At 49.7% G+C, this 12,831-nt stretch overlaps 1 protein-coding gene across 3 annotated transcripts in view; it reads right to left on the bottom strand.

The window, feature by feature from the left end:
• The window catches only part of PAX7 (paired box 7), a 102,201-nt gene extending 89,579 nt beyond the window's left edge, over window positions 1-12,622 (bottom strand). For 2 of the 3 annotated variants that reach the window (XM_082009407.1, XM_082009409.1), the window contains exons 1-4: window positions 11,253-12,622; window positions 9,089-9,324; window positions 8,325-8,454; window positions 7,170-7,298 (exon numbers count right to left, since the gene is read on the bottom strand). In XM_082009407.1, coding sequence (XP_081865533.1) covers window positions 7,170-7,298; window positions 8,325-8,454; window positions 9,089-9,324; window positions 11,253-11,337 — 580 coding nt within the window. In that variant the 5' untranslated portion in view covers window positions 11,338-12,622. Of the gene's footprint in view, window positions 1-7,169; window positions 7,305-8,324; window positions 8,455-9,088; window positions 9,325-11,252 lie in introns of all 3 variants that reach the window. The other variant, XM_082009408.1, reaches the window with a different exon arrangement.
• Between the last annotated feature and the right edge of the window lie 209 nt (window positions 12,623-12,831).

Below are 12,831 nucleotides of genomic sequence, written 5' to 3'. Positions count from 1 at the left end.
ATGAGTTATAATGTCCCCCCAACTACAGACTTCATGAATGAGCGACCCCCTTCCCCTCTCCCTCTCCATCCCCGGCTATAGATTGATAGATATAGATATATTTAATGAATGAGCCGAGGGTCCTCCCCGCCTCCCCCCTGCCTCGTCCATCCCCGCAGAGCTTAGAAACACCAACGGCCCTTTGCAACAATTCATCACAGGACCCAGAGCCATCCAAGCAAGTAATATGTAGCCTCAGATCTCGTGTGTCCCACAAGACAGAGTGCCTGCTAATTAATAGACAGCGATTCCTGCGAGCAGCCCTAGCAGTCTGTAATATGATGAACTTCCTTTGTACCGGTGTCACCACAAATGTTTCTGATAAGGAAAAGCATCCAAGGATCAAAGACTATAAGCTTCTCAATTTCCTCAAGCTGCCTCTACTTTTCCTCACCTACTTTTTCTCTTTTCTCCCCCTCCCTTCTCCTCTTCCAGCCCCTCCAAGAAGGTTCACGCCTCCCTTCGTTCCGACAGCCCCCAGGTCCTCTCAACTTGCAGGGGTTAGTCTCAGACTCTCAAAATACCATCATCATCATCACTTGCACCTTCACACTCTGCCTTAAAAAAAAACCCTCCGCTTCTCGCCCTCCCCAGCACCTCCTCATCTCTTCCCCATTTCTCCCCAACTCCGGGTGACAAATGTCTTTATAAACAGGCATTAGCTGACATCTAATTTCTTTTGTGGCAAGATCAGGCAAAGTGCGAGCGCACGGCGAGCCCCCCTCCCCCGCCCCGCGGGTCCCACCCCCGGGTCGGGATGAGGGGTTTTGGGGACGGGGGATGCAGCAAAGCCCCATCCCCATCCCAGCCTCTCCTTCCCCCGTGAGCTTGCACCTGCGCTTCCCAGCTCCTTCATTTCAGTTTTTCCTGGGCGGATTGGAGAGGAGGGGAGAAGGAGCCCCCCCAAAACCCAACCCCCGAGGGCTCTGGTTGCTCCACCTGCATCTTCATCCTTGCGGGGCTGCCCTGCCCAAAAACACAGCCCAAATCGGCCTGAAGTTCAGATTAAAAGGCAAAAAAAAAAAAAAAAAAGAAAAAAAAAAGAAAAACCCTGTGGTGGAGAGAAGAGCTGATTGAAATGGGCTCTTTTTTTTTTTTTTTTAAGAATAGTCTCTATAAATATATAATACCTCCAAAGCTCAGGTCTTAAGAGGGTCCCTTATTTGCTTATTTCTTTTGTAGAAAACGTAATTTTCAGAAAGATACTTCCCCCCCCGCCTTACCCTAATGCTCGAGTAAGTACCTTACAGCTTTAAGGCTAGTGTTATATGTGCTTTAAAATCCTGCCATGTAAATTCCCCTGAAAAATTTGGAAAGCTTCTCGGGGGGGGGGGTGGCTTTGGGGAGGGGGGGGAACTGGGAGAAGGGGAGGGGGAGAAAGGGGAGGTTAATCCGGGTTTAATGCTATGATGCAGTCACAGGACCGGGGCTAGGCTGATTGTGTTATCTCTTCCCAACATTTGGGTCTCCCATATTTCACCCAGCCAAATAGCTGCGAGAAAAAAGTGCGTATGGAGGCACTCCTGACGCCTCAGGAAAATATGTTATTAATATCTAAATAACTTCCCAATACTGTCTCTAAATCTCCCCTTCACCACTCCAGATGATGAATTCGTTTGAAGTGTTCTCCCGTCTCATCTTTTCAGTGTCTCTCTCTCTTTTTTTATAACCAGGCTTATTTCAAACTGGTAAATATCTAATTCCTTTAACCACACTGCAGACACGTCTCTCCTCTCTTATATACAATTCTCATTTGGCGAGATCCATATATACATGTCTCTGTAAAAGAAAATAAACCCCAACACAGCCTTAAACTACTTCTTTAAATTATTTGGGGGTTAAGAGCAGGGTTTTGGGGGGGGGGGATCTGTTTGTTTCTGACCAACCCCTGCACACACCTGGATCACCCATTTGCCTCACAGCCTTCCTGCCGCTTAATTCAATCTCTGCCTCCTCTCTCCTACCCCAATTACGGGCGAAACCTCGGATTAGAAATAGAATTTACAGCTTCCTTCCCCTTCTCCTCTATCACGGCCTTCATCTCCCCCGCACTGCCAAATATCTGCTTCCTATCCCTCCCAGTACAATATAACCTACCATCCACCTTCAAATTATAGATTATAATGTCTATAATGTATTTCCCTTCCGAGCTGAACCCCGGGCACCCCACCTGCCAGCCAGTGCTCCTGATACCAATATTTGCCTTATATTTTCCCCGGTCTATAATTGAACCTATTCTTTTCCCCCAAAGAAGGGGGGCGGGGGGTGATGTAGAAAAACACAAACAAACCCTGGATCACAAACATTTCCCTTATATTATTTCGCTTCCTACTGTATAATTGAACCTCTCTCTCCGCATCCTTGTCTTAAGTTTGTTTTTTAAAACGTCTTGTATTAGATTATACTCGTTTATTCCCCCTTCCAACCTTATCTCTCCTCCTCTCTTCTCTCCTTCCCGTCACACTTGATTTAGGAAGGAGTTTATCTTGCAAACATTTGCCTACTTTGTTTATGTAGACCAGGTTCTGCAGCTACTTGTTCCCAAAAGCCACTGTTTGCCTTTGTAATTGTTATCTGTGTTTATTGTTGTACCTCATTTGTCTCAGCTTTTTTTGTGACATGTAAGCTCCGTGTGTGCTCACATCCACCCCCCCTTCTCCCTCTCCCTGCCTTTTTTTTTTTTCTCCTTTTCCCTCTTCTTTCTCCCTGAAATATGCACAGAATAACTCAGCCTAAAGCCAATGAATTGCTTGACACTACCCTATCTCTTTCCTGCCCCCCATTATTAGAGCTGATCCCACTCGCAACACTCACAAATCCCGCCTGGTCTCTGTTTGATTAGATTGCCAACCTTTCGTAATCCCTTGATTTGATGAAGTGTCTATCCCCCCCCTCCATCTCCCTTCTAAACATACATTTACAGAGAAAGCGCTTGTTGGTTTTAAATCGATGCAGATTGTTGGCTGATAAATTGACTCCATAGCCCCTCTTTCCCCCTCCCCAGCTTGGGGAACAAAGCCCCTTTCCAGGTGTGTGTGGGGGTTCCCTCCTCTTTCTCCCTATCCCTTTCTTTCCTCTCCCTATCCCTTTCTTCCTTCTCCCTATCCCTTCCCTCCCCCGAGCCTAATTAAATTTGGCAGAACATCGTACCCCCTTGTCCAAACCACCCCCTGCCTCCAGTCCCCCAACCCCCCAGAAGTGACTGCTACCTAGTTAAATGATTATCACCTCCAAGCATCCGAACCCCCCCAAACCGCTGCTTACACCTGGACGCCTTTCCCTCCTCCTATAAAAAGAAACCCCTCCGCTGGTCCCGGCTTTCCCACTCGGGTTTCTCCATCCCACGCGATATTTCCACCCTGCCACGGAGGGAAATGAATTCTGAAAAAGCCGTGTTTTCACCCCAAATAAGCGCCGGTGGGTGTGTCTCCCCCCGCGCCGCTGCCCGGTACCCAGCCCTGAGCATCCTCTGCAGGCATCCTGCCCTGCATCCCGGAGCGGTGCAGGGGGCAGGACCGCTGCCCTCCACGCGTGGCCGTGGGGTGACACGCGGGGAAGTTACAGGGGAGCCGCTGAACTTCCTTCTCCTCCAGTGCAAGCAGATGGCCTTCCCCATAACCCCACCGACATCCCCCCCCCCCCCCACTTCCACCCGCGTCTGGTTGCAATTAATACCCCGCCAGGATGAGGCCTCGCCCCCGCCCCTGCTTCTCCCGCATTAAACGCTGAGCACCTTCCCCACCACCCCCTTAGATTTGGGGTTACACAAACGACAGCCCCACCGCCCCTTCCCGCCTCCACCCCCACCGAGCACCTCGGATCTGCGGGAGAGCAGCACATCACCCACGCGTGACCCTCCCCTAATTCACCCCACTGGTCATAATAAATAACAACAACCACAAAAATAAATAATAATAATAATAACTCGGTCTTAACAAGGATAAAATAAAAAGAAAAAGTGAAGCCTCATGAATATATGCCCAGGGCTAGCTGGAGTGAGCCGTTTAAAGATGAAAGTGCAAAGAAATAAAGGCTCAATTTAATCTGCCTTAAAACCCTTCAACTTAACGTTTGTGCTGGGAACTCAGAGAGTGAGTACTGATTGGGGATAAATACATTTCTTAGCATGCCTTGGAGCTATTACACCCTTCTCCAACACAGCTCCCTATTCAACAGCCACAGTTTTCATTACCAGCTCTAATAAGTCTTAACATTATTAAATGCCAAGCAGACGATAGAAAGAAACAGGCGCAGGGTGGAAGCTTTCTTTAACACTTAAAAAGAGAGAGCATTTAGGGCTGTCTTCCTCCGGCTCCCCGCAAGGAGAACCCGCAAATGGAGCAAAGGCGTTTGTCAAGAGGAAAGAGACCAAAACAAAGTGTGGGGTTTCCCCCCTCCCCGGCCCATCCTCAATAATAATTTTTAAAAAAGCAAACTCCAAACCCAGGTAGTAAAAGCAGAGCTGGAGAATAAGTGTCAGGAGTGCGTTAGTATTTTTATTTATTATAAACCTCCTAGGAAAATTGCTAGGATGTGGGGGAAAAGATCTCTAAAGAGTATTATTATTTCCGAGCAAAAAAAAAAAAAAAAAAAAAAGGAATAATATCCAGCGCACACTCACCGCTGAGTGTTCTACAAAGTTGACTCATCAATTACCTTAATTGGGGCCATGAAAACTTTTCCAGACCTGAAAATATACATTGACGGCGGTGATTTTTTTTTTTTAAGGTTTATTTTTTAATTGCACTCGATCGCGGCAGCGCCGGATCCAACCCGCTGCCAAATCGCCGCTTCTGTGGTTGATGCTTCCCCCGCTTCAAAACTCCAATTTAAGCCTTTTTTGGGGGAGTGTGATTTCTCCGCAAATCTGCGGAATCAGGGCGCGATTGCGGGAGGCGAGGGGAAAAAAAAAAAAAAATAGTGATAAATCGGGATTTATCTCAAGGGATGGGAAAGGGAGCGGAGCCTGCGCGCTCGGAGGTAACGCGGCGCTCCGCGGGCTCCCGCATCAGGAATTTGCCCAAATTAGCTCTCGATTCAAAACGGGCTGGTTTCATAAAGAAATGGGGGCTCGTGTTTTATTTGTCCGCGATATTACCCATGAAGGAAGAAGAGAGCGTTTTGTTTTGCTTATTGACACGCAGTTCTGCATGTTATTAAGGAATAAAAAGCCTCCAACTCCTTCACTCTCTTATTTTGTGGGTGGTGATGGGGAAAACACGCACGGACAAGGAGAAAAAAATAATAATAACGCCGTTTAAAAATTATATATTTTTTTCAAGCGATGAGCCTCGAATAAAATAAATCTTAAACCCAAAAAATCTTCCTTCCCACCCCAATAAAATTAAAAACACCCCAAAGTGATGGGGGGGAGCTTTTTCGCGGACACAATAGCCCCGATTTGCAAATGAGCATCGCCTGGTTCCAAATCACAAGCAACATTTTGCAACGTCCAACGGCTATCCTTTTTCCAACAGACGGTCCTATAATATTACAAAACTATCTAACAGCAGGGAGTTTTGAATAATTTATCTCCCTTTCTTCCCTTCCTTGGCCCTTTGTCCAAACTTTTTCTCCTCCTTGCAGAATTTTGAATGAGAATAGACAAGCCCTCCCTCCCCCATCCCTTTACTCCATTTTTAAGGCAGCCTAGGGTTTTTTCCCCCTTTTCCCCCCCTTTCTTTTTTTTTTTTTCCTCCTTTTTTCTTCCCCCCCCTTCTTCTACTGTTTGCTTTTGTGGGCAGGAATCTTTTGCTTATAAAGCTTCAATAGACTTGAAGGTCTTTGTAAGTGAAGTTCATCTTCAAGGTTGGAAAAAAAAAAAGGATAGGATCCTTAAAGAAACCCCTTTTGTGCACCTTCATTTAAAACTCCCAGGAACGTTTTATGGTGACACTGAGAAGCTTTTTTTTCGGCCCCAAATATTTCAATATTTCCCCCCTCACCCACATTCTCCCAAAAGGGGGAAAACTTTGTAGCTAGTGAGAAACTTTGCAAGCAATCCCCATTGCTTCCCACACCCAGACTGGGGACCCTCTCCACATGGAAAATAACTCTCACCCTGTTCCCGCTTGGCCCAACACTGATGATATCACAAATTGCCCAAAACTCCGACCGACTGAACCCCGACAGGCCTGGACCATTGCCATTTTGTCATTAATTTGGAGGAAAAAAAATAGCAACCCCTAATTTCCTGAAGCCCATCCCGAAGACTTCTATAATTGCTCTTCCCCCGCAAAAAGCACTGAGCTCTGCGATGTGAGGAAATAATTTTCTGCTTAAAATTTTCAGCTTCTCCCTCTCGTTGCTTAAAACTTCTCCGTCTTTGCAAATGCTCTCATTGATAAACCTTAATCATGCCTGCTAAAAATGCCATCCTTCCCTCTTTTTTGGGGAGGGAGGGAATCATCACCCCCACTGAGTTTGCCAAAAATCAAATTACAAGTGCTGCAATGGCCGGCTCCAGCCGTGCTTTGTCCCCCACCCCACATTTACAGCACAGGAGCTCTAAGAAGTTTATTTTTTTCCTCCCACGAGAGGAAAGCACCGGGGATGGGAGATGATAACAGGGCCCCCTGCTCTCCCCGCCACTGGCCTGGCCTCAAGCCCTTCATCAAGAAGGGTCAGATTTATTTTTTCAGTTCTTATTGAGGGGTGCAGCCCCCTGTTTTCCTCCGATCCGAGGATTTCCCATCTCCCCTCAGCCCCAGCGCAGCGCCGATCCCGGCTTCTCTAATTGATATTGATTGGACAAATCGGTCAACTGTCATCCAGAGTTTCAGGGGACCACTTAGAGAGCAGGAGAGAAATCTGTTTAACAAATTCATTTAGGAATCCGAGATTCCTCCCCCCAACCATCTCTTTTCCTCCTTTATAAATAATTGATCCAGAGCAAAACGCCAACCGCTCTTCCTCCTGGGAAAGCATCCTCAGCCCGAGGGGCTGGGTACCACCTTCCCCTCCCAGGGCCCTGCCTCACATCCTCAACACTGCCATCAGTCATTTTCGGAAAGGACAAACGCAAGAGGCTCTGGAACCATCCCCTGGCTTACTCTTGGTAGGGAGGGATGTGTCCCCTCTCCTGAATGTCCCCTCCAGCCCGGCCCCGGGGCATGCACAGCCACCTTTACCTTTGTCGCCCAGGATGCCGTCTATGCTGTGCTTGGCCTTCTTTTCCCCATCTTCCTCCTTCTTGTCGCAGTCCTCCTCTTCCTCTTTCTTCCCGAATTTGATGCGTAGCACACGGCTAATCGAACTCACTAAACCTCAGACAGTCAAAGACAAAAAGGCAAGTATAAGCTGCCTGGGAAAGCAAGGTGGGAGCCGGCTGGGAAAACCCAAGCCGGTGTCTACGCGACTTGGGCAGGAGGCCTTGCACACAGACGAAGGGCATCGGCACCCACTTTTCCCAGGGGTACGCACCTGCCCGGTGCTCTGTGCCTTCCAAAACACCCCCCAGTTCACCAAGCTGCCAAAGTGGACACCCAAAGTTAGATGCGCTCATCACTGTCCCCGAGACACCCGGCATGAGCAGCACCCGGTTGTGTGCAACACCCCACAGGGCATCACAGCCGATGCAACACTCCAGGGCGGGCACCCCCAGGTTTACCATCTGGTTTGTAACAGGGAAAAGGCCCCCCAATACCTGGCTTTCACCCCAGCCCCAAATGGGACCCCACAGCTGGGATTCAGAGCTGGGCCCTGTCCTGCTTTGGGGGAGAAGGCCCTGCAGAGAAGGTTCAGCCCCCCCAAAACAGAGGGGAACTCACAGCCGGGACCTAAAGAGCTCACCAGACACTAAGCACATCCCTGCAGGCCCAATATTGGGGTACGGAGTGGCTTTCCACGAGTGATGGGGATCCCGGGCTGCTCTGCAGCCCCCACTGAGCAAGCAAGTCCCAACAGGGCAACCGGGATCCCCTTTATAAACCTGGATTTGGGGTCTGCCTCTGTGCATGCTCCGTCCACCGTGGGAGCTCCCCTGCTTTCAAAGGAATTGGAATAAGTCGGGAAAATCAGTTTGTTTGGGTTTGTTTTTGCAGCAGACCACAGCACGGCCAGGGCACAACCGCCCCTCGCCTGGTGTTTATTTGCTGCTGTGTGTTTGCTTGGGGTGATTCCTCTTTTTTTTTTTTTCTTTTTTTTTTTTTTTTTTATCCCCCTCTATCAAAGCAAAGGCCAAGAGGATGTTTCTAACCCCTCGAAACATTTTTAGTGTTGATAATAATTTCCCTCCATCCTCCTGCGGGTATCGGGGTGTCCTTCTTGCCAAGCTGCCTTCTCACCTGAGGGCACAGTGCTCCGGTCGCAGTGCCCATCCTTCAGGAGCCTGTCTCGGATCTCCCAGCTAAACATCCCAGGGTTTTCCCGTTTGTATTCCTCGATTTTCTTTTCTACGTCGGGAGTCGCAACCTGCTTTTGTGATCAAGGGACAGCGGTGCGTGTCCGCGTGTGCAGAGAGAGAGGGAAGGGGAAAAAAGGGAAAAAACCCCACTTTTAATTGAAAAGAGAAGCTGTTCAGCTTGGTTCAATCCTCCTCACCCTGGCTGCTACTTTTGGGGCTAAGAATAGGGATCTGAAGGGGAAAAAGTCAGAAAAGAAAGCTGGGGAAAGGCCCTCCTCTCCCAAAGGTTGGCCACCCTAAAGGTAGAATTTCTGGGGGCCAAGGACGGGCTTATCCTGAGACCCGGGGTGGGAAGGAGGCAGGAAGGGGGTGCAGGGGATGCTTTTTTGGGGGTTTATATACACTCAGTGATTTATTATTCCCCAAAACACCCCCATTTGCCTCCTCCCCGCACACTGGGGCAAAATGCTTGAATGCGCTCCACTTGTTGCACATGGCAGGGAGGGAAATCACTTTAATTTATTCATATCCTTCACCTCTGCACCGATTTCTACCCATCTGAGCCCACAAATCGCAGTTTTATTAAAGCTCTTCCCTCCTCCCTCTTTTCCCTGCATGTCCACCTGAAAAAAACTTCAACCTCGCTTAAAGAAATCTTTTTTTTTTTTTTTTTATTTAACATGAGGGTGGTTGCATTGCACTCACCCTGGGCTTGCTGCCTCCGATAGCTCCGGGACGGATGGAGCCCGTCTCCTGGTACCTGCAGAGGATTTTGGAGACGCAACCGTGGGAGACCCGCAACTGCCGGGAAATCACGCAGGGCCGGATCCCGTGGTGAGCCATTTCCACGATTTTATGACGGATGTGGTTGGGTAGTGGTCGACCGTTGATGAACACCCCGCCGAGCTGGTTCACCCTGCCCTGGCCCAGTGGGGTGGAAACTGGAAAGGGGGAAAAAAACCCACAAACCCAAAACAACACAAAAAAACAACAAGAACAGAAGGGAAAAAAAGTTAAAAGAGAGAAAAATCCAGCAAAACAGGGCGCATCGCTCCCCATACCTTCAGCTCCTCTCCCGGTATTTGAATTTTTAAAAGAAGGGAGAAACCTCTTGCCCATCCCGTGGTCTCAGTATTTATCTCCGCATCACCGGGAAGATTTTTTCCCGTGGATAGAGGGAAAATAAAAATAGCCTGTGACCCTCACGCCCGCCACCCCGCTCTCCGAGCTGGCCGCTACGTTTGTGTCCACATATATATATTTTTGGCGTTTCACATCTATGTTTTAAATGATACCTGACGTTTTAAAGACGAAAAACTTTAAAGCCGCGTCGCAACCCCCCCCAAAGTTCCCATTTCACCCCTCCCCAAAAAAGCGCACTCCACTCCTTGCTTCAAATTACGGGGCTATCTGCTTTCAAACAAACTTTTGGAAATAACCTCTTTAAATACCCTCGGGGGCCTTTTTTTTTTTTTTTTTTTTTTTTTTGCGCGGTGGTTTTGGTGGGATTTTGTTAAGAGGTTTGGGGAGGTGCGGAGCAAACGCGGATCCTCCGCGGCCGCGCCGTTTCCCCAACACCTTGCGCGGCACATCCCCGCCCGGAGCAGGGAGAGGGGGGACACCAGCGGTTCGTTAATCCCTCCCTCCCCAATTTATTTAATATCTCGCAATGTAGATCTTGCGGATTAATACGATTTCACAGGCTGGAAATTAAAAAAAAAGGGCCAAAAAAAAAAAAAAGGTAGGGGTGAGAACTCAGCTGGGTAATTTGCAGGAAGGCTGGAGGGGGCGAGGGACGGGGAAGACGAGGGGGTGTGTGTATGATTTTTCTCTTTATACAAAGAAAAGTCGATTCCAGAAATTGCCTCGCGATTTAACAAGAATCATGCACCACTAATTCCAAGTCACTTGGCCAGCACTCCCTGGATATATCATTATCGACAGATAACACTCGAGTGGCCAATTTTACATTCAAGAGGTACTAAAACCGCCGGCCGCTCTCTCTTTTCATTATTCCCAGTCATGTTGTGCAAATATTGTTGTAATCCTTTGATCCTTTCCCTTGCCGTCTGTTTTACTTCATTTGCTACAGAAAAGCACTTCAACAAATCCCCCCAGCTTGTGTGTTTTGCAGCCTGCGTGGTTTTCCACAGGTTTGAGTTTCGCCACTTGATCACGGTCAGAATGAATTTTTCCTGTTTAATAAATGCGGGGAGAGGGGTCCCGCTCTAATTTTGCCTTTTTTTTCCCTCCTCTATCTAGAAATAATAACCCCGTAACACAAAGAAAAATAAAACAGATGATGGGAAAGTTGATGCGCTGCGGGGTGGGGGTGACAGCGAGGTGACAGCCACAAAGTCCCCCCCTCGCCTCTCGCCAGCCCCGGCCAAGGGCATCTCGGCACTCCAGCTTACGGTTGGGATGTGTTGGGTTGGGTTTTTTTCTTCTTATTTCCCCCCTAAAAGTTAAAAACCAATCAATTTGGTTGGTTTTCCCAAGCTTTTCGCAAAGATTAAATCGTTGGGGCATTTGCAGTTTTATAAAAAAGCAAAACCACAAAAAACTAATCAACCATGAGAACCTGCTCGCCCTCCCCAAAAAATCTGCGGGATGCGTGAAACTACTTTAAAAAGGGGAAAAAAACAACAAACAAATAAGAAACAACCCCCAAAGCCTGGTAATTTTCGCGGGGAGGGAGCAGCTACAGCAGGAAGGGAAGGAACTAAATATCAGCCAAAAGTTGGATATTTAGGTCGGGCCCCCCCCAAGCTGCAAAGTTGAGGTGCATCCCCAGCCCAGCCGGCCCACCCGGGCTATACCGAGGTTCTGGGGGAAGGAGCGGTTTAGAGGGGTGCTTTCCCAGACCTACCTTCCAAAGGGAAGCCTGTGCGAGGGTAGTTTTGCCCCGGAGCCGGGCGCATCATCCGAGGCACCGTCCCGGGCAGAGCTGCCATGGTAAGGGAGAGGGGAGGGGGGGGGGTCGGGGCGGCGGAGAGGGTCCGGTCCAACCCGGGGTGGGGGGGGCACCCCTTGGCCCCGGGAGAGCCGAGGAGGGGGTGTGGGGGGGCTGATGCTTTTCCTGGGAGCCGAAGCGCTTCTCTCTTCCGGCCCGCGGCTGCAAAAACAAGGGAGAAATCTTTGCTCCAAAGGGAGAAAAAAAAAAAATTAAGAAAAAAATTAATAGGGGGGGTGGGAAAAGGAGGGAGGGGGGTAAATCACCCACCAGAAATTCCTCTTAAAGTTTTAGGGCTGTGTTACAAGCGGGCGCTCCGGAGGAATGTAAGCCAGACTGCCGGCAGCAGCAGACGCAGCCGGAGTCGCCTCGGTGCTGGGCTGGGCTTAGGGCCGGGGGGGCGAGCCGCCTTCTCCCCCTTATTTTGGTGTGTGTTGTTTTTTTTTTTTTTTTTTTTTTTAAGTGGTTGGTGCCTGTGGCTTAAGGGATTCTGGTGATGGGGGGGGTGGGAGGAGGAGAAAAAGGTGGGGGGGAATGTCAGATGGAGGGTTTGGAAGTTGTTAAAACGCCGAAGTTGGGGCCGCGGGGGGGACGAGCGCGCTGTGATAGGCTCCGCGCCTGCTTTTATTCCCGGCCGGGGAAGGGGGTACCGCGGCGGGGCCGGGGGACCAATAAGAGGCAGCAGCTTCCCAACGCTCTGCCTTGGGTTTTTTTTTAATTTTTTTTTTAGATGTTATTATTCATTCCTAGGCTTGGCTTCCTTTTGATGGAAAGCTGGGGTGTCCCCCCTCCGGTTTGAAAATATATTGGGGTGAAAAGAGCGAGGAGAAAGTTTAAGAAAGGTCTTTTGGTTGTGTGGGGTTTTTTTCCCCTCTGAAAGTTAGGCACAGCATCCCTGCGGGTCCCCGGGGGGGGGGGGGCGTGTGTGTGTGCCGATCCCGGCTGAGGGGGCTGCAGCATGTATTAAAAAAATTAAAAAAAAACCCAAACCCTTCGCCGCCCGCCCAAGCCCGGCACTCACCGCCCTCCGCCCTCGGGGGGGGTGCCCCGCTTTCACCCCCTTCCCAGCAGCTGATGGCAGGCGGCTGGTCCTGCCCCGCTCTCACCTGGGCCAGGCTCGTATCCCTCCATGCTCCCCCGTCATATGGGGCCGGGTTTGGAGCAGCTGAGCAGCCCCATATCCTCCTTTACCCAGCCCCAGGTAGCTCCCTGCGCGCCTCCCTCATTAACATTACATCTTTAATTAAGAGACAGGCTCCGAGCTGCCTAGCTGGTACCATTTTGGGGGGGGGATGCAGCTTCGGGGGGGCCACTCTGGTGCTCCCTACCGTTCTCCCGCGAACTGTCCACTCGCTCGCTGACCCGGGACGGCCTGAACAAATAGCCAAAGTTTTCCCCCCCAAAAATAAGAGGGGGGCAGGAATCCTCCTCGCAGCGGGGCATGACGCCAGGGCTCACGAACCCTTTTGTTTGCAGCTGTAAAAGGACTTTGCCG

This window comes from Phaethon aethereus, assembly GCF_964289735.1.
Source record: "Phaethon aethereus genome assembly, chromosome: 21".
Classification (NCBI taxonomy): Eukaryota; Metazoa; Chordata; class Aves; order Phaethontiformes; family Phaethontidae; genus Phaethon; species Phaethon aethereus.
This window is presented reverse-complemented; position numbering and strand designations above follow the sequence as displayed.